The sequence below is a fragment of the Fundulus heteroclitus genome, chromosome 21 (genome assembly GCF_011125445.2).
Source record: "Fundulus heteroclitus isolate FHET01 chromosome 21, MU-UCD_Fhet_4.1, whole genome shotgun sequence".
In the NCBI taxonomy this organism is placed as follows: domain Eukaryota; kingdom Metazoa; phylum Chordata; class Actinopteri; order Cyprinodontiformes; family Fundulidae; genus Fundulus; species Fundulus heteroclitus.
In genome coordinates, this window is record NC_046381.1 from 1819099 (window position 1) to 1846051 (window position 26953).

The window sequence follows — 26953 nt, forward strand, 5'->3', positions numbered from 1 at the left end:
TCTTATCTTATTTAAAGTTGTATTCTTCATAAAATAATCAGTGAAACGATGCTACAGTATATATAAATTAAAAAAAGAAAAAAAATCAGATTTAAAAAAAAAAAAGCTTTTCACAGATCTTCACAAGGAGTAGCCTACGTGTCTGCAGTCTCTGCACGCCAAGGTGACCTCTCGCGTGGCTGCAGATTAAAAATGTTTGCAAGAGTCAGAGACATGGATTACATCTATTTTTAACATGCTGTGAACCGTGTTTCTCTGTGTAATTGTCTCATGACACTAGGTGGCATCCAACGGCTGCAGTTGGGGGCTTCTGACTGGCTTGCCTCGCTGCAGCCAAATGTGTCTGCTTAGATGTAGCAAATAAAGCCGGGGCTTTCCTTACATAAATTCTTCACCTGCTGCAAGAAAGGAGACGCGCCTTGGCAGCAGGCGTCGCGGTCAAAAGGCCAGATCAAATGCGCGCACGCAAACACACCCGCAACAGAGACAAAAAAGAAGAAACCACGGAGGTACGGACGCCCCCTATATTATGTAAATCCCGAGCCCCCGCACAGCTGCTCCCAGACCAGCCATCCCTGGCGCTGACTCCGCCCCCGACAAGCGCACGTAACCAAGTCGGTGACGTGCGGATGCCTCACTTTCCTACACTCTGCAAAGCATCATCAAAATCACCATCCATCAAGAACCGCTTCATGCCCCCCTCTACTACACCCCCACCCCCACCTCCTTTCTCTCTCTCTCTCTCTCTCCCTCCCATCTCTCTCTCCTCCTCCTTCGTTGTCTTTTTAATGTAACTTCTGAATGATCGGGAGAGCAGGGAGCGTCTGGAGAGCCTGGTCCGGTGACTCCATCTTCGCTGAAGGATCTGCTCGCACGGCATTCTGCTCATCAAAGCTGGACACACAGATCAGAGGGGATCCGTTTGTGGAGTAAACGCCGGGCTTTCCGTGTGGATTTCGGCTCTGTTAGTATTTTTTTTTATTTTTTTTCCTCCTGGATGTTGCAGCGCATCACAGCGCTCTGACTGAAGCTGTCTCCTTGGATTTTCAACTACTGAATTAATGCTAAGCCTCGCGTTATTATTATTGTTAGTGTGATCTAATGCACTTAATGCTAAAAATACGTTTTGGTTATTTTTTTCAAATGAGGTCGCATTTTCTTTGAGAGCTTAATGCCGACGAAGCGCCTGCGTTAAATATTACGTTAAAAATAAGGAAAGTTGCGTGCGCAAAGTTTTGGAGACGGTCGGTATGGCTATGGTAGCGTGGAGAAGCACGGAGGGCGTCGGGGACTCCCTGGGGACTCTCTCCTCCCCGGTGTCCCAGGTTGCGCCTCTGTCCCTGCCTGGAGAGCTGACGGGCCACATGAACTCTGCAGCCTCCCTGGAAATACCGCCGACAGGAGCCGCTCAGGGAGCACCGCCGCCCAATCTATCCGGCGCCTCCGCCGCGTCCACTTCCACCACCACCTCCTCCTCCTCCACCACCACCAACAACAACAACACGTCCTCCTCTTCGTCGTCGTCTTCCTCCTCCTCCATGGACAAACAGCAGAGCCAGCAGATCGAGTGCATCGTCTGCGGGGACAAATCCAGCGGGAAGCACTACGGACAGTTCACGTGTGAGGGATGTAAGAGCTTCTTCAAGCGCAGCGTCAGGCGGAACCTGACGTACACCTGCAGGGCCAACCGGAACTGTCCCGTGGACCAGCACCACCGCAACCAGTGCCAGTACTGCCGCCTCAAGAAATGCCTCAAAGTGGGCATGAGGAGGGAAGGTAGGCTACGGCCCGCCGTCCTCCTTCTGGAGCTCCGCATGCTGCAGATGAGGACTCGCTTTCCCACTATCCACCCTGGTTGCATTTATTTATTTATTTATTTATTTATTTATTTATTTATTTATTTATTTATTTATTTATTTATTTATTTATTTATTTATTTATTTATTTATTTATTTATTTATCTATTTATCTATTTACCTTAAAGCATGCCTCTCCTAAACTTCCATTTCCACAATGCAACGTGTAGGACAACGTTTGCCACCGTTAATTATTTACCCTGGGCTGTGATAGTGGGGAAAACCCATCCAATTCCCTTGATTTAATTTCTAAAACAATTTATCAGCGTTTTTTGTCAAGAGGGTGTTTTTGCCGCTTCAAAAATAAATACTACTATGAGCTAGTATAGGCTATCCGCTATAAGTGGCTACTTGCCTATTTTTTCCTAACTTAAATACCTCTAAAATATTACTTGGCGTTAGTTAATATACAATATTAGTTTTGGGCTTTGATGCTGTGAAAAAAGCTTATTTTACTACTTAATTTTGTGTGCTTTTTTTTTTTTTGTCTCCTAAATATTTTATCAGCCATTATCTCAAAGCTATGGTGGTCTTGGTAGTATTTTTTTTTTCAAATTTAAATATTCTTCAGCCAACATTTGTGCAGCCTGGCAGTTTTAAACAAACAAATGAATAAATAATAACTGGTGTGGGCTGTGATGTTATGTGATCATGTTCACCTCATTGTGTAGCTAAAATAGTCTTTGTGTCAGGGCGAACATTTTTCCTCTCTTAAATACTAATATTGGCAAATATTAGCTAGTATTGGCCAGTATTTTATTTATTAAATTTTTTTACTTGCATTTCCTAATACAGTCTTTAATAAGATGGTGTCTGATAAGAATATTATTTGGTCTGGGCAGAGATATTGTGGAGAAAACCTATTTTATCCTTTCTAAAATAACGCTAACATAAAGCCAGTCTTTATGTTAGCGTTATTTTTGGGGATAACGTACCACGATTGGCTTTTTTTTTTCCTTTTCTTTTTCCTTTTCAAATATAAATTTTATTAATGCAATATTTGTTATAGTCTAACAATTGTTAAACTATTTAGATGGCTCAGACTGTGACGCTTTGGAGAAACCGTATTTTATTTGCTTCAGTGTATTTCTAATATATATAATCAGTCTTTATTTCATCGATAGCATTTAATAATTTTTCTCTTTAGAAAGTACGATCAAAGGCTAATTTTAACGGGCATTTTGTTGTCTTGTCTAATATTTTTTAAAACCTGGATTTAATTAATGCAACATTTGTATAGTCTAGCATCTGTGAACGTTATTTGGGCTCTGACACTGTGGATAAAACCTATTTCATTCACATCCTTGTGTTTCTAAAATATTAGCTCAGTCTTTATGTCCCAGCTAGCAGGCTATTTTCCATTTCAGTATAAACAGAAGGGGTGAAATGATGGTCCCAGCTAGCATCCTGCAGCATTGTTTCATGTCAGCTAACCGTGCTGCCTTCACGGTCAGCTGGGGGAAACAATAACAGGACCTTGATTTTGAAAGAAGTCAGTTTTCGGCAGCAAGACTGTTACAGTTTGTGTAAATTTTATGCTTCTAAATGTGGTTGAGATCCCTGTCTTAAAAAAAAACAAAACACCTCCATTGTGCGTGCTTGTGTAGACGTTCATTCATAATGTATGCAGGGGGGCGCAGGCCCAGCTGCAGCCTACTGTAGCCTGCTGCTGCTGCCAATAAACCGGCTGCCCTATTCTAGTTTATCTCACGTTATGAACTCGAATGGCTATTTTTAACTTGGATTATATACCACACAGATGAAGAACCCAAAACAATGTTCATTTAAGATAGAAGATAAAGACATTTCCCCAGAATCTAAGCTGGTTTATGGCGCAGTTTTAATAGAAATGATCGCTGAGGCCTACAAAAACCACACCATGGTGAATGTGACATTTCTGTCCAGGAGCTGTCTGAAACTATGATTCTTTGTTACCGCTTAGCTTCCTACCGCCGGCTGCAGAAATGACCCGACCCGAGAGGTTTTCACGGTCATCTGTTGCTTTAAAGCGGGGCGCGTTGTTGTTTAAAGCGTCGGTGGAAGGTTCCAGCCTGATGAGACATCTCTGCTGCTTCTTGTTGCAGCCGTCCAAAGAGGCCGGATACCCACGCAGTCCTACCACGGCCAGTTCGCGCTGACCAACGGGGACCCTCTGCAGTGCCACTCCTACCTGTCCGGGTACATCTCCCTGCTGCTGCGGGCCGAGCCCTACTCCACCTCCCGCTTCGGCTCCCAGTGCCTGCAGAGCAACAACATCATGGGCATAGAGAACATCTGCGAGCTGGCGGCGAGGATGCTCTTCAGCGCCGTGGAGTGGGCCCGAAACATCCCGTTCTTCCCAGACCTGCAGGTGCCGGACCAGGTGGCCCTCCTCCGCCTCACCTGGAGCGAGCTGTTCGTGCTGAACGCCGCCCAGTGCTCCATGCCCGTCCACGTGGCCCCGCTGCTGGCCGCCGCCGGCCTGCACGCGTCCCCGATGTCCGCCGACCGGGTGGTGGCCTTCATGGACCACATCCGGGTGTTCCAGGAGCAGGTGGAGAAGCTGAAGGTGCTGCAGGTGGACTCGGCGGAGTACAGCTGCATCAAGGCCATCGTGCTGTTCACCACAGGTAAATGTGACCTATGTTTGCCCCATTTTTGAAAAACATGCGGGGAATTAGTTATTAAACACCATCACAGTTATTGAAATGAAGCGTTAGCATTAATCATAACTATCAGTAAATAGGAAAAAATATTAATAACTTTCATCATGATTAAAACAACCCGAATATCTCAAAAATGACAAAGATTAGGGTGATGACGAGGAGGCCTTCCAACCTCCAAGACTTGGAGCTCATCAGCAAAGATCCAATCTAAATACCTGTGAAAACATGCAAAAAACTGCTTATTAGATGTGTTAGATTTGCTTCAAGGCCAACAAAGAGTTTTCCAAAGACCACAGAGAACGGTAAAAAAAATATTTTTTTAACATGCCGGGTTTTTTTTTTCTTGAAAATCATTTAAATAAAAATAAATAATTTTGATACACCTTTCTGATTGCGCTTCACATTGTGCTCTAACGTTCTAAGAGATGCTCGTCTCGTTTAACAAACTTCTTTGTTAAATGAAGGTCTTTTTAAATCTAAACGCGGGTCTAAATGACTTCGGGCGTGTTATTTACAGACGTTATTTACAGTCAAACCTTTTTCTTTCCTTTATCTCGCCTGCTACGGTACCATGTACTATATTTATGGATTTAAGATTGAAAAGGAAATAAAAGAGTTGTGAAAAGCTGCGTGGAATCTCAGCAGCACCCAAATAAAATTTAAATTGACGATAGATAGATAGATAGATAGATAGATAGATAGATAGATAGATAGATAGATAGATAGATAGATAGATAGATAGATAGATAGATAGATAGATAGATAGATAGATAGATAGATAGATAGATAGATAGATAGATAGATAGATAGATAGATAGATAGATAGATAGATAGATAGATAGATAAAACCTATAGGATTATATGTTGTTTAACGTCGGCACTGGATTTGTCATTTGATTTCTGTGGCTTCAAATCAAGTCTTACCTTTCTAATAATAATTGGTTACGGCAATCATTTTACGAACATGCTTTATATTGTTATTTTTAATCCTTGAAAACTTGAAATGTAATTATTACTGTAATGTTCCAAATGGCCAAACAAACATTATAATAACAAAGAGGTATTTGTGCTCAGTTCTGATGCAGCCTGTTAGCAGCGTGGATGATGGCTGAGCTGCTGGATCGAAAGAATGAGCAGCGGCAACGTAAAAAATAAATAAATAAATAAAAGCAGGTTCCTCTATCTAGGTCTATTTTAGTCCCCATGAGCACATCTGAGCACGTGTCTTTAAACTGGGACACAGTAGCCTTTCTTTAACCCCTGCTGCCGTGCGGCCTGCAGCGCTGCAGTGCAGCCAGACGCCGCCGCGGTGCGCACAGGCGCACAAACATTTGATGCAGAGCAGCAACACTGCAAGACGCCGCTCTGCCGAAGCCCTCTCCGTCCTTCAAGAGGATTTTTGGCAGATTTTAGTGCTGCAGTCATATTTGTTCGCAGGAAGCTCTGCAATTACGTGTCACGTTATTCGATGACCATGACTGAATGGTGTTTCCGTTTCAGTGGCTGTTCGTTTTTACCTGATTTAATGCCCCCCCTCCAAATCAGATCTTTTAACAGTGCGCGCATCTTCAGTATTCCCGGCCTCCTTGTTTTCCTGCGTTTAAAACGACTAACTTTACTTATACTATAAAACTCTACTATATGGAAAACAGAGACTCCAATGAAAATGAAAAATCCCGCGACGTCCTCCCCTGTTTGCTGCTGACTGTTCTTCTTCTCTTCCGAAGATGCTTGCGGCCTGTCGGACGTGGCGCACGTGGAGAGCCTCCAGGAGAAATCCCAGTGCGCGCTGGAGGAGTACGTCAGGAGTCAGTATCCCAACCAGCCCAACAGATTCGGCAAGCTGCTGCTTCGCCTGCCCTCGCTGCGCACCGTCTCCTCCTCGGTCATCGAGCAGCTCTTCTTCGTGCGCCTGGTGGGGAAGACCCCCATCGAAACGCTGATAAGGGACATGCTGCTGTCCGGCAGCAGCTTCAGCTGGCCTTACATGTCCATCCAGTAGAGGAGGACACGGGTTGGGCTGGCAGGCGGCAGTGAAACTAAGGTCACATCTTCTATGGAGTGATTTTATTTTCTTTTAATTTTTGTTTTTCATGTAATCCAAAAATCTCTGCCAGAGGAATGAGATTAGTAAAGGTAAAAAAAAAAATCCTGTAATTTTACTAAATGATGTCAGTGGTTTGCCTCATTAAAAAGGGTCCTGAAATAAACGAAGAAGATCAAATGATTTGAAATCACAGGCAGAATATAAACAAGACATGACACAAAATGACATGACTTATTTTGAATTTTTTTTTTTTTTTTTTTTTTTGTCGTGGTGAAATCTCACGCTGTATGGACGCTCTATGATTTTCTTATAAATAACAAACGATATTTATTGGACCTTTGTGTATATTTATCGTGCTTGTAAATTATGTTTGGGATCCTTTTTCTTTTTAAATGTCGTATGTATCGTTTTGCCCACGGTCAATGAGAAAACTGCAGGGAGCCTCTTGTGCGTGTGGATCTGTTGTATTTTTGTTTTTATTTTGTTGTTTTTCTTTGTCTGTGTTCTTGTTCTTTCATACCTTCCAGAAAAAAAAGCACTTTGGACTAAATGAAAATAGAAATATTTACAGCAGGAGTTTCGAACCTGACTCCTTCCTCGGTTCCATCCAGACAAATAGGTTACACTTTAAAGCTCTGATTTAGGAATGTCAATTTGTCATTTTCTTATAAAAAAAAAAAGCAAACATCCACTAATGCATTGCTTGTTGGTTATTTTTTAGAGAATTTACTCCTTTCAATTTCAATTTTATTTTTATTTTTTATTTTTTTACAAATACTTCCATAAATCAATTAGTAAATAATTGTTGGCCACAATTCCCCCTTTTTTTTTTTTTTTTTTTTTACCACACTGTGCAAATCTGACTTTGTTTGCCTTCCACATGGTGTTAAAACCGGATTATGTCTTTGAATTTCAGTAAATGTGTTCCGTTTCCAACTTTCTGTTTGCTCCGGAGATACCGAGGCTACCTGCGGTGTTGCTGAGTGAGGCTGACTGTCAGGAAAAGCTGTCTGATATTTTTGTACTCAGAGGGGTTCGTACTCAAACCCCGCTCCTCCCCATCACGTTTCCTTTCACACACAGAAAAACATTGGCACCAGGAGATTATTGATGATTACATTACCAAATGATACTGTTTCCAGGATTTCTTTGTGTTTTCTATACTGGCTGTCTCAGAGATTTTTAAAGAGCACTGCGTTTGTGCGCACAACTTCCCAGGCTGAGAGACAAATGGACTTGATGGGAATTCATGCGTTTACATGAGCCCAGGCCACTCACTTGCACAACCTGACCACTGCAGGGTACACGGCCCCATTCAGACTGTATGAATGTGTGTGTGTGTGTGTTTGTTTCCTTGTTTCTCTGGAAACCACTCTGATGTACTGTGAAAGTTAACATATTGGTACCTTATTAAATTATAACTCAAGATTTATACATAAAGTGTACTTTGTTTATTTCACGTCTTCTTCTATTTGATGCTGTTTACGAGAGCAACCTTAAGCAGAGACGGTCAGAACATGACTTTTGGCGTTGAAAAAAAGGGGAGGTGTGTGTGTTTGTGTGTGTTGTGGGGGAAGGGGGGGGGGGGGGGTTCTGGGATGTTCTGGAGCCAGTTTGCGTCTGTACTATTGGCCCCTCTTTGGAGGTTTTAGTCCAACTAATTAATCCCACTGACAGTGACAGCTGCATGCTGATGTCATGATGTGCAGATCCTCTGCAGGAGAGTGGGAAACTTAACATTATAGCGGCTTTTAACAGCATTGCCAAATACTTCTACAGCAGACTACATTCGTTTTGATTTGAAATAAATTATTATTATTATTATTATTATTATTATTATTATTGTTATTATTATTATTATTATTATTATTATTATTATTATTATTATTATTATTATTATTATTATTATTATGGGACATGTTAGACGTATCTATTTCAGAAAAACATCTTTTATATGGCATGAAAGGAAATCATTTTTGTCCTAATTTTTAACATAGTGTAACTGCGTGAACAGTTAATATGAATATGATTATTTGTTTTCCTCACACACACAAATCCTAGTTTAACAAAGAGTGAACGCCTCCGTTTAGGCCGTTTCTCTTCATAAAGATGTTAGGGCAAAACTGTGGAGGAGAAAGAATGAAACGGGAATGGTGTGCGCGGTGGCAGATTGAAGAAGACAGAGAGGATTAAGGCAGCTTCTTTCCTTCTTAGCGGACAGGGAGCTAATGAGGGGCCCCCGAGTGCTCTGTCACTACAGTTTACCCGCAGGAGGATGAAGCCGGGCGCTCCACGGCCCCTGGGCGCTCCGGGCCAAAAGGCCAACATGAAACAATGGAGCTTTTTCCCACACACGTACAGGTCCGAAAAAACCGACAAAAAAAGAAAGCGAGACTGAGCTGAGCCGGTCTGGTCGGGATCAGACGGACGTCTGCAGAGGTGGAGCTGGTTTCCTGGGCCAAAGAAAGAAAGAAATGGACCAGCAGAACCTGCGCGGCTAGTGAGTGGGCGTTTGGATCAATCATGGCGACAGATACCGAGAGGAACCTGTGGACCCTTCAGCTGTTTCACACAAACCGGATCCATTACAATAATGCTTATTATTTAAAAGACAGACGGACGCAGCCCGATTTCTGTTATTCTCCTTCATCTTTGCTGTATACGCTCATTATACTTTAAGTTTTTTTTATTATTATTTTGCTATAGAGGGATAAATAGGTGGATTTTACATTTTCCCCGCAGAAACCGCAACGTTCATCCAGATCCGCACACCTCTGTTGCTTTCAGCCGTCTCATCCTTCATTTTAAAGCACTTCCGGCTCCTCTGTGAAAGCTCAAAGAAACACAATAACTTACTCAGCTTTTTCTTATTCTAAAGATTTCTCTTGCGGTTAATCATGAATTATTCTGCTGCTTTAATGTTCGCAATGTTTAACTCAGTAGCTATATTGTGCAAAAGCTATAAAGCGAAACGATAAACAGGTAATCCAAGGTGAAAATGTATCCAATTAACGATGCGCCACTCCTTATGCGCCAATAACAACAATAAATAATAATGCACAAATAATATTTAAAACGCTGAGGTTTTGAGAAAAAAAAAACATTCTCTCTGTTATAAACCCTCCATCTCGTTTCAGTTAGTTTTAAGAAAGCATGGCGGCTTTAATAAATGTGCCAGTATATTGTCTGCGTGTTCATAATTAGTTGATTTGCTTCAGCAACATGCGGCGTGTTGCTGAAGCAAATTAACCGAGTTAGTTGATTTTAATATCAATAGAGCAAAAAAAATCCCAGTGAGAGAAACGAGAAAAACTCAGCGTGACTTTAAAAATTCAAAGTAACGAAAGCGCCGACGATTAAAATCCCCAAAATAGAACTTCTCCAAAATAAACTATTTTATTATCTTTATTATTTTATCTTTAGCGTTTTCCTGAATTGTTATACTAAACAATTCTTAGCTCGAAGCAATTGTTTTATTTTTTATTTTTTGTAAACTACATTTTCCTTTTTATAATATGCTTGGTTATTCCGTTTTTTTCACCGATTTGTGGACCTTTTTATGTATATTGTTTAATATCTAAACAACAAAGATGACAAACTTTTCAATTCACTTTAAAAGCTTTAATTAGTTTTTTCATCCTTCCTTCCTTTCTTTCTTTTTGACAAGCAACAACAGTGACAACAAAACATTTTAATTCACTTTGCCCAAAGCTTGAAATAAAAAATAAATAAAAAAAACCTTTAAAAATAAGCAGAAAATGTTTTGTTTAATACATTTTTGGATATGCCAAAAAGCTGTGAGGTTGTACTCAGAATTTAAAAGTTAATAAACTACGGTAATAATAATAATAATAATAATAATAATAATAATAATAATAATAATAATAATAATAATAATAATAATAATAATAATAATAATAATAATAATTAATAATAATAATATACTGTTGTTGTTGTTGTCTCTATGTTTTAAGCACAGCTGCAGCTCTGGTTTTTGTCATTTTACTGGAACATCTGACCATGCTCAGAATGTAATCCTGTGCATTTTTAAAAAAGTGTCACTAGTTCTGAACTTCATTCATTTTTTTTCTGTTTGCAGATTGGACATATTATCTTATGTTGTGCTTTTTGATTACAAATGGACTAAACCAACACATTGTCTTTCCTGGCTCTACTAAGTTTATGCAGGCAAATCAGTCAGGAGTCAGCGGTGTAATTGATAACAGCTCATTGATTGGGTGTTGATCTGCTGCAGGACGGGAGCTGAACAGGAAGGACTCATAATGCTGAGAATAGGCTTTACATGTCTGTTTTATAAGGAAAATAAGAGAACCAGGTTCACATGTCTTACTGAAAAAATAATCCAGGGTAGTAGTTCCATGTGTTGACCATTCAATATATGTGAGATTTTGAATTGAAGAACAGTGACTTCAAATTATGTTAAATTGAAGTTAGTAAATAAATCAAATTCATGAGGTTTATCCAGAGGCCATTCAATCCCTGTGTTGTCACACATGGAGTCATTCTGCAGCGCTGGTAAAAGACACACCAAGTGTCCTCTTGTGTATTTCTCTTCCTTGTCCACCAGTTTCCCCAATAATGCTGTTCTTTGCCTCAGAGGAACGCCGTGCCACTCTGTCTGGCTTCTCTGAAGGCTGGAAGCTGACGAGGTTCCCCCCAGACCCTTTCTGTGACCCCCTAACCTTTCTGGTCTTACACCTGACACCCGCCAAGAAGAAGGAGGGGACACGTCAGTGGTGCTGCTGCATGAAGCACTGCAGTTATTTAAAATCGTTCACAAGTCCATCCTTCACTGGCCTCGAATTCTCTGGGACAAAAATTCCACGTCTGGCATTTTTTTTTTTTTATCACTTTGAAAAATGCTAATTTACACCCAGAAAGGCGAGGCTGCAGCACCACGCCTCAGCGAGCCCATCTGATGCTTGCAGAGAGTAAGGCTTAAAAGCAGGCAATATTGGAGGAAGCCTGTCTGATGAGGAGCCCCCTCTTTGCAAAACATTTCAACGACAGGAGGGGGAAAAAAACACGGCAATCAACTCAAGGACTGTATAAAGAACGAGCCCACGTTGCTAAGAGACAGATGCAGAATAACCTCCACGAGAAACCTGACCATGACCCTTCCTCCGCCTCCTCCGCCTCCCAAACAGTCTCTGCCTCTCCCACCCAATTACTACAGAACATTAAAGAGCACCTCTGTCACATTAAATCTGAATGCCAAGGAGAAGGGGTGTGTGTGTGTGTGTGTGTGTGTGTGTGTGTGTGTAGGGGGGTGTTTTATGAGGACACTGCAAAGAAGAAGAGTTTGGAATATATGTAGAAGTGAGAAAAAAAAAAACTGTCCTCTTTTTCATTCGGTTCGGTTGTGCTAGGTCTGCAGAATGGCTGCTGTTGTGTTTTCATCCAGGCGGAGGGGACAGGCGGTGTTTGGGACGGAGGCAGAGAGGGGGGTGGGCAGAGGGAATCTGTCAGACGAATGAGAAGATGAAGATTTGACAGAGAGGTGACAGAGAGTTCAGCTCATATGAGGCCTGTCGATTAGTGCGTGTGTGGCTGACAGGTGGAATCCCAGGGGCGCGTCTGTCACTGCAGCCTGCTGCCAGGCCGAGGCAGCTCCTGCACCGCCACCACCACCACCGCCACTGCCAATGGGCGGGTATTCGCTGCAGACGTCACAGCTCCTTATTGGCTCTGCACCGGCGGCCCGGCCCACCGACCAGAGCCTAGATTAAAGCTTTATTGTGCACAGAAAGTCATGGTAATCCACCTCTAATACGCCGCTGTCAGTGATCTGATTCTACAGCGCCGTCCAAACAAACCTACAAGAGGGGACATTAATCTGACCAAGGGTACAATAGGTTGTTGGACCTATGCACGTAAAATATTTATTTTGCTGTATTTTTAACACTTGCATTGCAACAGCAGGCTGGACACTACAGTGTAGGGAAAGCAAAGGGCCTTGGCTTTTGCAGAAAAGCTATTAACATACAAATCCTTGTTTTTCAAAAGTTTTCAGTCTTACATGGGTAGACTGATGAATATGCTCTGATTCATACCAGTCCTTTGTAGCTCTGACTGGATATTTATGGTTCTTGTCCTGGTTAGAAGATGAAACTCATCATTGGAGCCTCTTTCTGGAGTTCCCTGTAGCTCCATCCATCTTCTCATCAAAGCTTATATGTGTGCGATCTGAAAGAAAAGCATCCCCCAATCCTACCACCGCCATGTGTCATCATTTGTGCTCATGGAGATTCCCTCCACACAGAGCGTTTTGCATGTAGGCCGAAAAAGTTCGATTTTGGTCTCATCTGATCGGAGCACCTTCTTCCACACACTGATTCTCCCAGCTGAGCTGTGGATCTTGGGATCTCCTCCAGAATAATTTTTAATGGCAATTATTTGCACTGGAATTTATTTTGAGACATTAAAACAAAAGGGGGGAAATGCATGGCTCACATTTCAGTAAATGATTTGTGAAACATGTTAAAAGCTATTCTTTTGCTTTCACTTCGCTGTTATGTTCTACTATGGCTTGGCCTAACCTAAAATCCCCATAAATGGATAACAAGTTAGTATCGGCAGTGTGACCCACTGAGTAAAAGTTCAAGAGGTATGAATGCCACACTCACTTGTTTAAGGCGTTATTCGACAGCCGTCCCAAAACTGCTCCCCCTGTCGACCTTTCTCAGGTCGTTTCCCTCACTTTGATGACAACAGCAGCATATGTTAAGCAGCATCAGGTGGTTTGGTTGAACTTGTAATTAGTTGTTCTGACAGCAGGCTGCATGGCTGTGACCACTGCTGCCTTGCAGCAAAAAGATCCTGGGTTCTAATCCTGGCCTGAACCTTTCCGAAAGGACTTTTCATGTTCTCCTCATTCACGCATGGTTTCTTTCCAGGTACTCTGAGTTGTTCGCCCTGTGGAATGTATTAACTTTGATTCATTTTTTAGTACACATTTATGAAGGTATAACATGCTTTTATTGTGCAATATATTTGCTTTGAGGCCTGTCTGTTTACCAGAAGAAGAGAATATGAATAGGTTCTGTGTATGAGTATCAGGAGAACTTTCAAGGCCAGTCCGAGGCAGTGGGAAAGAACAGAAACTCCGGTTCACATGCAGCTGGAGAAAATAATGAGGGAAGATAGTTATTAGGGAGTAAGATAGCGATAGGATGTGTGCGTCATTCATTGTGTGACTTTGTATAATCTGTGTTCTAACTTTAATAAAACTAGCCTGAGCGGGAGAGAGAGCGAGAGTTGTTGCCCGGAATCGGCAGGTGTACCATCTCTCCCCTTTGCAAAGGTGAAACTGAAATTCTGCGTCCATGGCTGAGTTATTATTTTAAAGTCCTGCACAACGAATTAACGAACCCGGGGAAGCAGACGGCTTCAACATTTGGGGGCTCGGTCCGGGATTCGGGGTGACAGGCAGAATTGGACTTCAGATTGGATCGAAAGGACGAGGGACACTGGCTGGCCACAACAAAACAAGGTAGGCAGAACCTGAATCTGCATTTTCGGCTTAGAAAAATAGTCTAAATTAAGTGTCCCAAGTCTCAGTAGAACTAAATCTGCTAAATTAATGCTTTGGAGTGCCTTGGAGCAGTACTGAAAAAGTGTGGTTCAGAAATGTATTGAGAATTTTGAAAAAAAAAGAGAGAAAAGAAAAGAGAACGAGACCAGGCAAAAATAGTTCTGACATAAAATAACAGAAATAGAGGAAGACCTGTGAGTTCGGAAATCTAACGGTGTTTCTCGAGCGTGGCGGCTCACTGCGGTTCTCGACGGGGGACCGTCTTTTTGCTGGGTTAGAGGCCCGAGAAGTTGAGAAATCTCGAATTCTACATAAAAGGTTGAGCGAGATCAGGCAACACACATTGAATGGATGCGGAGATGACAGAGTGACTCTGTGAAGCTCCGATTACAGACGAAATAAAGTTCTGATATAACATTACAGAACTAAGAACAGAGTAAAATATAAGTTGTGCGGATAACACAACAAGAAAAAGTCCTGTGAGCTTTAATTATTTTTTTTTAAACAAACCGTGACCTGACGTAGAAACAGGGAGACCGGTTTATGAGCCGTGAGCTGGACACACACACACCCAGCGAGAATCGGACAGGGAATAAAAATAAAGATAAAATGAATGAGCTGTTGGCTGAACACACAATCAGCTATGACAGACTTTTGTTAAAAAAAAAAAAAAAACAGTTTGAATGTTGAGTGCTTGACTGGGGGAGAACGCCAAAACGCGAGCGATCCCCATTTGCTGCGGGTTTGCATGAGCCATAATATTAAACAGCAGGACCCACTCTGATCAAATTTAACATTTAGCTACATGGGTAAAATAATACAATTCAGGTTTAAGAGGTGACTTAACAAACAGAAAATAGCTAAAATTACAGGAAGCTATCATTAATAAATAGGGAAATCTAAAGGGAAATACAGAGCAACACTCTGGGAGTTTTTTAGAACAAGGAGTTTTCATATAAAAAAAAAAAAAAGAGAGAGACGTCTCGCAGAACACTACGCGCAAGCTGTCTGTCTGTCTGTCTTGTACAACATATTGTGGCTGTTGAAATGAGATAATTTTGTTTGAGTGAGTGGGGGAGAGACTGCTTGGATCCGCGGAGATTGATGTCTGTGCGCTAATGGGTTTTTGTGTGTAAGTCTGTGTGTGTAGATTTGTGCCTATGACAGAGCTGAGAATAGCAACTGAAGCGTAAGAGAATTACGCTGCATTTGATCAGGATATTAGTGAAAATAAATAGAATTGTGCAGCATGGATATCAATGAGATGACAGATCGATGTATTTGTGGCTTTTTTGGCGCAACAAAGCGTTCTGAGTGCAACCAGCAGTTAGTCGAAAAAAAAAAACGGAACTTTAGAAGCGCATCGTTTCGCGGGGGAAACATTTTAGTAACGGACCGGATAGAAGATTATCTCGGCTAGTGGGGGAAAATGACTAAAAAAAGCCGTGAAACGTAATGAGATAAAAGATGACAGGCGAGTGGCGAGATGTTGAACCTTGTTTCTGCGGAGGCGCGGCGTCGGACAGCCGGTAAATTGAGCGGTTACGGCGGTGCGGGGCAATTTTGCCAAGTAAACTTCCCCGTGGAGTGACAGAGGCGCGTTGGCGTGGAACGTGATATTTCGGCAAAATATATTTCGGCAATCTAAACTTTTCAAACATGATCTGTGAAAAATACTGTTAAAAGGAAAGACATGTGTGTGTGTTTTGTTCGTCTAATTGTCTTGTTGTATGTGCTATTGGTGTGAAAGCTCTGTTCGTCTTTGGAAAATAATCCAGATTAAAATCCTAGAAAACCACGGTTTCAAAAAGTGTTTATTTGCGCTGAATGTCTGCAGCATTCAAAACAAATGCACTTTGGAGACTTCCATTAAACAGAAAGGTTTAACTAAACGGTTGTCAAAAAAAAGACTTAAGAATTAATAATATAAAAGTTTGTCTAGCCCAAATTAAATTTAAACACGTAGATATTAACATAACTTCAATAAATATATCTCAGGCTTGTTACAAATGATTGAAACTGGGGATAAAGGTTTTTGTTTTTGTGTTATTTGGGTGCCTAATTATGGAGTACAGTTAACCAGAGCCGTGGGGAAAGTATTGTTACACTATTAATGCACAAAGCTTGTATTTGACAATGGATTCATGACAGGTGTAAAAAAAAAAAAAAATAATAGAGTAGGGTCTTTTTTAGATTGTAATGTTATAACTTTATTAACTTGGCAAACAGCATATGGGGAGATTATAGGGAAAAGTGGAGCTGGATGGTTTATGTGTAGGGGAGACTTTTTACACTGAGCTGAAGCGAACCTCAGGGGGACAGTTTGACCTAAAGCAGGATAATAGATATGATAAACAAAACTGACCATGATGTAAACATCTGAATGTGTTGGGCGGAGAATTAACGGTTCCTGGTGACACCCCCAGGAACAACACATTATTAGAAACACCCACCAACCTTGCGCTTCATCTGTTACTACACCTACAGCCCCAACATCGCTGAAAACAGCCGAGGATTGGTCACTGATAGTTGGTATGTTCCGCCTGCTGCTCAGGGCGCAGCCCTCCCCTCTAGAGGCAGACTTGCTGTCTCTGCATTTGATAAACTAAGGGACCGCTCAGGAATATGTGTTTGATAAAGAGAGTAAATAATAAATGAAAAATAAAACTTATATCTGTGTTTAGGAGTTAAAAAATATTTCAGCATGAAATATTTATTTATTCACACATTTGTTTATACATTGTGTAAACATCAGGGCGTAATAATTTGTGATTTAGCTCATTATTGGCTATAGTCCATCATTTTATGGCACCAGAATGTTGTCATTCCAATTCTGAAAAGTACCTAAAAAGAAAAATAGTTTTTGTATAAGCATAATTTTAACTAGTGTGGTTTATTGCAAAAGTGCATATTAAAATTCCCAAATGAGCTTTTATACTTTCAGAAATAAAAAGATAGAATACGAGATTAATTGAAATTAAAATTTTAATAGTTTGAAAGCCCTAGTTTGAATATAATACACTAGACTTAAATCTGGTTGATCTAAGGAAAGCAGGAATTAGCTCACTAACAACTTCTGCTAATTGTAGGTGTAGGAATCACCAGTTAGCAGAAACAAAAGTTAAAAGTTAAAATGGAACTTAAAGCTGTTTGGTAAAAGTACAACCCGGTTGATTAGACAGATTTTATCAGCCCTACGTCTAGTCATGCATCAGTTTTACAGTTATCCTCAGATGGAGTTGCTGATGTTTAAGAATTTATGAAGAATGTTACTGGTTGAAATCGTTTTACTACAGAAGTTAAACTTTGCAGAGGGACAGAAATCAACAGGAACAAAAAAGGATTTGGAAAAATTAAAGGGCAGATCCCAAAGGATTTTTTTTTTTAATGTAAACACGTTCTTTAAATTAGATAATTTGACTAAAGGTACACATGGTTGTGTGCCCTCTTCTGCTGCAAATTATATTGAAAATGATGCTTGAACGTTCTACATGCCAGATGTAACTTTGTTTTCTTTACTAATTTCTTACTAGGAAGATGGAGTTATAAAACATTCTCCCTTAACCCACCCCAGTAGTGGTTCTTAATTTGACTGGGGCCCACAACAGCGGTGAATTATTCAGAAAAATGGTTTTAAAGGGTTTGTCCTCTTCAGTATTACAGCTGATTGTGATTATGCTCGCTGGGACAAAACATTTTGTACATAATTTTCCAATGTGGCTCAGGATGGGGAGAGAAAGAGTAAATAATAATAAAAAAAAAAGTATTACAAGATCTATTATTTAAATTGCAATTACAAGGAACAAAACAGAAAGTAAGTAAAATAAAAAGTGAACATGTGATGTTTCAGCAGTTGGATCTTTAACCCTGAAGGTGTCACCTCAGTTTAATTAACTCCAAGGAGGAGGCTTGCCTAGTGCCTCCTTTTCTCTATTCTTTATTTATTTACAGGTCTGTTGGTTGCTGAACGTGGAAGCAGATGGCTTGGTGGTCAGTGTGGCGTCGAGTATTGAACCCAGGGCGTGATGGATGAGTGTTTGGAGCTGATATGGTGGACATGTTAAAGCACCCATCGACATACAATTGTGATTGTCCTGGACATTGGACAACTGTGGGCTGTTTCACCTCACCAGCAGGTCAACCTGGTATGAAGCAACCAAGTCCTGACATGACCTCACCTCTACAAGGTCAGTACCCCTGCAAGGGGATAACTCGTCTGATGACACACCCCTGAGCATGGCCAGCTGCATGAGCACTGCAGACTCCGAGCTGTCAACGGAAAAGACTGCATGAACTTTTGGTGGACACTGGAGCCACATATGGGCCTCTGAGTTGTGGACTAAGACTGTCACTGAATATGATACTGAGAGAAGAAACAGTGTCTGCCGTTGTGATCTGAGGGGGAGAAAGCATTGCTAGCATCTATGGAGGACTGAGAACAGAGCCTGCTACAACTGGTGTTCTCTCCAGCTATGGAAGATGCAACGTCTGGGTTCCTGCTCTTCCTCCCACCTGACCTGCCACACGTCACTCTGTTCTACGACAGCAACCGCACAGACTGGTATCATGATTCTTTAAGGTAAAACACAGACAGTCATTCTAGGAATATGCATGTGGCACCTGAGCATTTGGCAGCTGCTACTGCTGAACAATTTATAACGATATATGATGTCGGATGAAACGATTTCACACATTTCTCTTTCTCTCCATGTTGAGCACCAGAAAGAAGTAGGGGCGTGGTTAAACATTCCCTTCAGGCAACTGATTGGGCTCCTACCAGCGTGCAGGTTTGTTGTTTTAAAATATACTCATACCTTTTAAATTATCTGTGATGTAACTGATAAGTTTATTTCAAACATGAGTTTGAAGTGTTACCATGGCCGGGAACGTACTGATCATCATTAATCAGCAGAAGGTCCACGGAGGTGGGAATACTTTCATGTGTTCCACTTACATTTAAGGTTAGTAAAGATAAAATAGCAATTTGCCAAGGAACGTGTCTTTCCTGGGCTGTGTTATTTTCCGCAGGAACAACCAATGTGTCCTCCAATAACAAGCAAAGCGTTCTAACAAACCCAAACTACAGCGCGCGGAAGACACATTATAGTTTTGGGACTAAATGGCTGCTGTGACAACTACATGGTGGGTACGTTGATCTCACGCAACCTTTGAGGGACTTCGTGAAAATATCAGGTATGATAAAGTTGAATAAGATTTTGATTTGGATTCAGGATTCGAGGAAATTTTTATTTTCTTTCTTCCTACTTCACCAAAGATTACCCTATGCAGTTGAATTGACTTTTATTGACGTCTTCTTATGTAATGATTCTGCAGAACAGAGTTATTCCTTTAAACTGGATTTAATGGAAGACAGGTGAACATAAACAGGATCCAAATAGAGGTAAGGCAGACATCCAAACAAGCTGGACGGGAACTGGCGAACACACTGGGCAGAGTAAACAGAAACAGGTAATCCAAAACAGAATCAAGGTGCCGGGGCTCTTACCAAAACAGAGAGTGTAAACGAGGAGGAACAGGAGCATGGGCATGTGAGTGTGACGGACCAACAAATAACTGAGGAGCAAGTGAGGCTTAAATAAACAGGCGAACAGGTGAGCAGAGGGAACTAATTAACCATAGGACGGTGGAAGCAATAACGATGCTGACAGAAGAATAAACCTAAGACTGAGGATAACACAAAGCACAGAACACAGATAAGGACTAATACAAAGACCGGAAAACTTAAAACCATAAACAGACTAAACAGGAACCTAAAACAAGATAGAACCTACAAAAGAAATAAAACCAGAGGCAGGAGAGAACTAACTTCACCAAACAATAAACCTAGACAAAAACAGAACGTTACATTTTACTGTTGTTTCTGGAATAAAACTAGTTTGATTCCAAAAGGGGGATGTACATATCAGTAAATGTTAGTGAAAAAAAAAAAAAAAACATAAAATAGAAAAACAGGGTGCAGGATTTTTGACATGAGAATGGCATCTATTGAAGCGGAACTGAGAGAGGAACTAGAAAAAGCTGTTCCTGTGTAACAGCGAGTGAGAATGCTAATCTGTAGAATGATTGAGCAGAAGATGCAGAAAACATTGAAATCAGATTTGAAGAATTGGAAAAAAAAAAAAAAAAATAATAATTTAATTAAGAATTTAAAGGGATTTGAAGAATTTGAAAAACTTGAAGAAATTAGACAAATTTAAAAAAAAAAAAAATGAAAGAATTTGAAGACTAAGAACAATTAGAAGAATGGGAAGAATTTGAAGGAATTCGAAGCAATTTGCATTGATTCCAATGGGAACAGCCAAAAAATCGCACAAAAAGTTAAATATTTTAAAAAGTGTAAAAGTTAACCATAACCATTAGATATAACAGGCATGCCGGGAACGAGCCGAACGTTTTGACACCAAAATTGTTGAAATTGGATGAAGTATGCGGGCGTAGTTAGACGTCGACGTAATAATAATAATAAAGAAAAACAGGAAAACAATAAGTGAGAAGGCTGTATAGCATTCTCACTGATTAATTACAAGAAGAGTGTAGGTGGAGCAGAGCAGATTCAGAGGTGCGTTAGAGTAGAACAGGTGCTGTAAAACAACCTCATGGTGTTTCCTCCAGGATTAAAACAGGAACTTTTTCTGAAGCACCCGGAGTAGGACATCTGGGGTTATAGAGGTTACAGCAATGTCGTGTGTAAAGTAGTGTGTGTGCGATGTGTGGTCATTTTAATCCAAGGAAGATTTGGACATCGTTATAGGAAAAAATGTACTTTGATTTCAAACCACAATTAACTAACTTTTGATTCCACAGACACGGTGACACATCCGAGGTTTAAAAGTGTTTGTGTGTGCGTGCGTGAATTCTTTTACAGGATGACAAGAGGCCTGTGAAAGGAGAGAACAGAGAAACTATGATAAAATGTCTCATTAACTATTACATTTCTAAAAATAGGTTTCCTGACAGGATGAAGATGGAACAATAAAAGGTGGTAAGGATTAATTAGTATCTGAAAAATAATTGGCTGAAATCTGTGCACAGACTAAATTGATATGGGGTAAAGTTTTGTTTCTTGTTGGAGTGTTCAGTTAATTTCATTACAGGATGCACTCTCTGTCTGGAAGGAGTTTTTCGGGGTTGCGACGTCAACCTCCCAGGATTCACAGGTAGCACACGAAATTTGACATCTAAAGATTGTTGTGTAGTTTCAGATTATATTGGAGATTCCTAAGGAATGTGAAGAAGGGTCCACAAACCCCCAGACCTCGGCTGAGTGCGCGCTAAGGTCAACGAAGGACAGAAGTGGGGGTTGTTATTTAGGGCGCTCTGACCAGAGTGCGGAGCCGTGAGGTCCCACCACAGGGTGCCAAAGGAAACACCGAGACCAGCGCAGAACCAGAGTGGGAAAGTCATCAAAAGAAAGTGGTCAGAACCAAGGTGGACCAGCCCGTACCAGACGGTGGAACACACTTCACACGCAGTCAGGCTCAAAGGAAAAGGCGACACCTGGTATCATTGGAGTCAGTGTGCAGCCACTGAGGATCCCCAGCGCTCTCAAACATCAGGTGCGCCAGGATTTACAGGATAACATCACAACGCTGTGAAAGGGAGCCTATCGGTGAATCCTCTACTCAACCACGGTCATAATAAAACCCGTAGAGAGATTCAGTGAGCTTAAGCTCACTCACAAAAATCGCGCAAAGGAGACAGAGCAGAAGAACAAAGAAGAAGAGGCGGAAGAAGTGGGCAGTGAGCTGCTCTCCTGCTCCAGAAGAAAAAAAAAAAAAAAAAAAAAAAAAAAAAAATTGTTTTTATATATGTATTTTTGCATTTCTTGTTGAAATTTGTGTGTTTCTCCACAGGTGTTTTTCCACAGGGGCACTAAAATAGCATTAACCAAACCCCCTAAGGGTTGTGTTGCTGAAGATTTATTGTTATCAGTTGTTATTGTTACAGGTATATTGTGGTATTTTTGCGACTTTCCATTCATGAACATGTCCAGCTGATCCACCTAGGAAGACCACAAAGACGCGCTATTACAGCAGCATCCAATGACTGGTGCTTAGAACAATATGGCGGAGTGGAATTAAATTAAAGTCGGAGGGCGACAACTACCTTTCAGGTCCACCTTTGTGATATTGTAAAGTGTGGTAATAAAATTAATTATGGACAGTGGAGCAGATAAATAATAAAAAAAAAATTAGTTGGCAGACACACCTGCATTTCACTTCAGATTTTCCTGTACACAAAAAAAAAAAAAAAAAACACATTAGAAACAAACACATTGGCGGATGCGATTAGGAGAAAACGTTCAGATTAAAAACAATCAAGATTATTAGTAAACCCCTAGGATGTTAATTGTTTTATGTCAGAGCTGTTATTAGTGAGCTATAAGAGGGTCAAACGCATTCGGACAAGAGTTTCTGGTCTGAAAACATTTGGGATTTGGCTCCTAATATGAGGGATTTTACTTTTTAATTAACTCATCTAATACATATATAGATATGTTTTGAAGTTTAATAAACCCACAAAGGGTTTTAATAAGATTCAAAGAGGTACCTCTAAGATACAATAAGGTTCGCAAAATACAACATGCATGAGAAGAAATAGGGGACGCTGCTAAAAGAAATTCATTTTGCACCAAAATGTAAATATACGTGATGTAAGCATAGAGCATCTTAAGAAATTATTCAAATGGCTGTATCTGGATTATACTAATATTGTGGTGGCCATAGGCAGTAATAAAAGCATTAGAAGGATTGCGCACGCTCTCAGAAACTAGGCACGAGTACTCCGGAATCTCTAACCCGTTCGAGGGGTGGATGACTGGTGAGTTTGGGAAGTGAAAAAGTCTGATCATCTATTTTTATCTCTCTTGCAGCATTTGTAGCAATATTGATTACATGTGATTGTTGTTGCATGCAATGCATTTGCTCATTGACGGTCCGCCTCATATCCTCCACCATTGAAACAGAACCCCAGAGTCATGATGCCTTTGTTAGTCACAGTACCTGAGGAGGAGAACGAGGACACTGGGTTTGAGCTGATGCATGTATAAGATTTAACCAGAAGTATTACTGTTTTTGGGAAAATGTGTTTTTCTTTTATTACTTATTACCATTACAATATAATCAAGTATTTACCAAAGGTGTCATAACAAACCAGTAAATTTAGGGTTTTCTACTGCAATAGTTTATGGGTGAACTCTTAAAAGAGTTCAAAAGGGGGAATTGTGGAATGTATTAACTTTGATTCATTTTTTAGTACACATTTATGAAGGTATAACATGCTTTTATTGTGCAATATATTTGCTTTGAGGCCTGTCTGTTTACCAGAAGAAGAGAATATGAATAGGTTCTGTGTATGAGTATCAGGAGAACTTTCAAGGCCAGTCCGAGGCAGTGGGAAAGAACAGAAACTCCGGTTCACATGCAGCTGGAGAAAATAATGAGGGAAGATAGTTATTAGGGAGTAAGATAGCGATAGGATGTGTGCGTCATTCATTGTGTGACTTTGTATAATCTGTGTTCTAACTTTAATAAAACTAGCCTGAGCGGGAGAGAGAGCGAGAGTTGTTGCCCGGAATCGGCAGGTGTACCATCTCTCCCCTTTGCAAAGGTGAAACTGAAATTCTGCGTCCATGGCTGAGTTATTATTTTAAAGTCCTGCACAACGAATTAACGAACCCGGGGAAGCAGACGGCTTCAACAGCCCCAAGGTCCAAAAGACATAAATATTAGGTTACTAAGTCTCTAAAATGACCTTAGAAGTGTGTGTGTTCTTGTAATTGCAGCTGAGTGGGATTCTTTTTTGTGTTAATTTTACTAGTAAAGTGAGGGCTGAAAAAAGGTCCTCACTTTTTTTCTGGGCTACCGGTTAGGTTTAGGACTAAGGTGTCAGTTAGGTGTAGGTTAGGGTTAGGGTCAGGTATAAACTAGTAAACGTTAGGGTTAGGCCATAGAAAGGCTCAAAGATGAATGGAAGTCTATGGAAGTCAAGCCACGGTCCTACCTTAAACAAAGATGTGTGTGTGTGTGTGTGTGTGTGTGTGTGTGTGTGTGTGTGTGTGTGTGTGTGTGTGTGTGTGTGTGTGTGTGTGTGTGTGTGTGTGTGTGTGTGTGTGTGTGTGTGCATGCATGCATGGGTGCTTGCCCCATGTGTCTTCTCTGTGATGCCCTGTGACAGACTAGCAACCTGTCCTGTGCACCCCACCTCTTGCCTAATGTATGCTGGAGAAAGACCCCTGAACCCCCAGACGGCCACCCACCCCCAAATCCTGAGAGTAAAAACAATGAATCTGTAGTTCTGAGAGCCACCAAAATCAGCTGGATCACGACAACCTGTAATGACTTTGAAATGGTCTGCAGACCTAGTAATTAATCAAGTTCAGTGCTGGCCTCATTTATTTGTACCTCTGCTAAATATCGGTCAAAATCCTTAGCATAAATCCTCTTTTACTGCACTAGCAAAATCTCACAATGAAGAGGTTAGAAATGTAAAACTTTTATTTTATATATATATATATATATATATATATATATATATATATATATATATATATATATATATATATATATATATATATATATATATATATATATATATATATACACTCACCGGCCACTTTATTAGGTACACCTGTCCAACTGCTCGTTAACACTTAATTTCTAAGCAGCCAATCACATGGTGGCAACTCAGTGCATTTAGGCATGTAGACATGGTCAAGAGAATCTCCTGCAGTTCAAACCGAGCATCAGTATGGGGAAGAAAGGTGATTTGAGTGACTTTGAACGTGGCATGATTGTTGGTGCCAGAAGGGCTGGTCTGAGTATTTCAGAAACTGCTAATCTACTGGGATTTTCACGCACAACCATCTCTAGGGTTTACAGAGAATGGTCCGAAAAAGAAAAAACATCCAGTGAGCGGCGGTTCTGTGGGCGGAAATGCCTTGTTGATGCCAGAGGTCAGAGGAGAATGGCCAGACTGGTTCGAGCTGATAGAAGGGCAACAGTGACTCAAATAACCACCCGTTACAACCAAGGTGGGCAGAAGAGCATCTCTGAACGCACAGTACGTCAAACTTTGAGGCAGATGGGCTACAGCAGCAGAAGACCACATCGGTTGCCACTCCTTTCAGCTAAGAACAGGAAACTGAGGCTACAATTTGCACAAGCTCATCAAAATTGGACAATAGAAGATTGGAAAAACGTTGCCTGGTCTGATGAGTCTCGATTTCTGCTGCAACAGTCGGATGGTAGGGCCAGAATTTGGCGTCTACAACATGAAAGCATGGATCCATCCTGCCTTGTATCAACGGTTCAGGCTGGTGGTGGTGGTGTCATGGTGTGGGGAATATTTTCTTGGCACTCTTTGGGCCCCTTGGTACCAATTGAGCATTGTTGCAACGCCACCGCCTACCTGAGTATTGTTGCTGACCATGTCCATCCCTTTATGACCACAATGTACCCAACTTCTGATGGCTACTTTCAGCAGGATAATGCGCCATGTCATAAAGCTGGAATCATCTCAGACTGGTTTCTTGAACATGACAATGAGTTTGCTGTACTCAAATGGCCTCCGCAGTCACCAGATCTCAATCCAATAGAGCATCTTTGGGATGTGGTGGAACGGGAGATTCGCATCATGGATGTGCAGCCGACAAATCTGCGGCAACTGTGTGATGTCATCATGTCAATATGGACCAAACTCCCTGAGGAATGTTTCCAGCACCTTGTTGAATCTATGCCACGAAGAATTGAGGCAGTTCTGAAGGCAAAAGGGGGTCCAACCCGTTACTAGCATGGGGTACCTAATAAAGTGGCCGGTGAGTGTATATATATATATATATATATATATATATATATATATATATATATATATATATATATATATATATATATATATATAATGTATGATTAAACCATTAAGGACCATATGAGGACCCTTTTTCAGTTTATTGGGCGATTCTACCTAATCTTGAGCTAAAATCCCCTGGTTTTCCAGAGATCTTATGATGTCATACACCAACAAGATTCCCAGGGCCTTTGGAAGAGAAACAGGCCCACAGCATTACCGATCCTCTGTCATACTTAAAGGGGCATTGCGACATTTTTGAAGTTAGATATTGTTTATTTTATTTCCCATACATGTCTTTACGAATGCCTGACATGTAAAATTAGTTATCCTCTGTTTACCACAGTTGCCTTTATAGACTCCATTAGCCAGTTTATGAGATAGTGGTTCGGGGCGAATCCTCTGAGCGTGCACGTTGGTGTGCTCCCATTCAAACAGTTCGAACTGTTCAGCTCCGCCGCCATTCAGGTGACCCAAGAGTGACCCGAACCTTTGCTATCGCTGAGTGGACCGGGCCGGGCCGGGCCGGGCCGGGCCAGGCCGGGCCGGGCCAGCGGGCCAGGCTACCATACCGACCACTGGGAAAACTCCCAGTGCTCCCAATGGCCAGTCCACCCCTGCAGTTATTCACCACTAAAAGGGTAGCTTTGTTTTTCTCTCCCCCCCCCCCCCAAATTTTTTTTACTGTTGACTCAATATGAAACATTTCCATTCAAAAATAAAATATTATTTCTATACAATATTATATTACAAAATAATATTTCTAACTTTCTTACCTCAGAAGACATCATGCCTCTAAAAAAGACCCGTGAAGTCGTAACAGCTAAGTTTTTTCCCCCTTCCCCATGCATGTGTGCAACATTGGTGTCATTTCAGCTTTTTGCCAGAGGGGGCAGACGTTAACAGAAGTCCTGGAACATATGCAATGTACTTTTAATTGTAGACGTAAGGTGTTTTTTTTACATATTCATCCTTTGTGTTGCAT

At 41.0% G+C, this 26953-nt stretch overlaps 1 protein-coding gene and 1 long non-coding RNA gene across 2 annotated transcripts; both read left to right on the top strand.

The window, feature by feature from the left end:
- The first annotated feature begins 619 nt into the window (after positions 1–619).
- On the top strand, positions 620–7982 carry LOC105934149 (COUP transcription factor 2). Its single transcript, XM_012874011.3, has 3 exons — positions 620–1776; positions 3941–4465; positions 6229–7982. Exons 1-3 carry the CDS (start codon positions 1251–1253, stop codon positions 6501–6503), a joined length of 1326 nt encoding a protein of 441 aa, XP_012729465.2. The 5' UTR covers positions 620–1250; the 3' UTR covers positions 6504–7982.
- Positions 7983–13490: 5508 nt separating this feature from the next.
- Positions 13491–20041, top strand: LOC118556917. Its single transcript, XR_004927489.1, has 2 exons — positions 13491–15632; positions 18055–20041. It is a non-coding gene; the product is annotated as an uncharacterized LOC118556917 (long non-coding RNA).
- The last annotated feature ends 6912 nt before the right edge of the window (positions 20042–26953 follow it).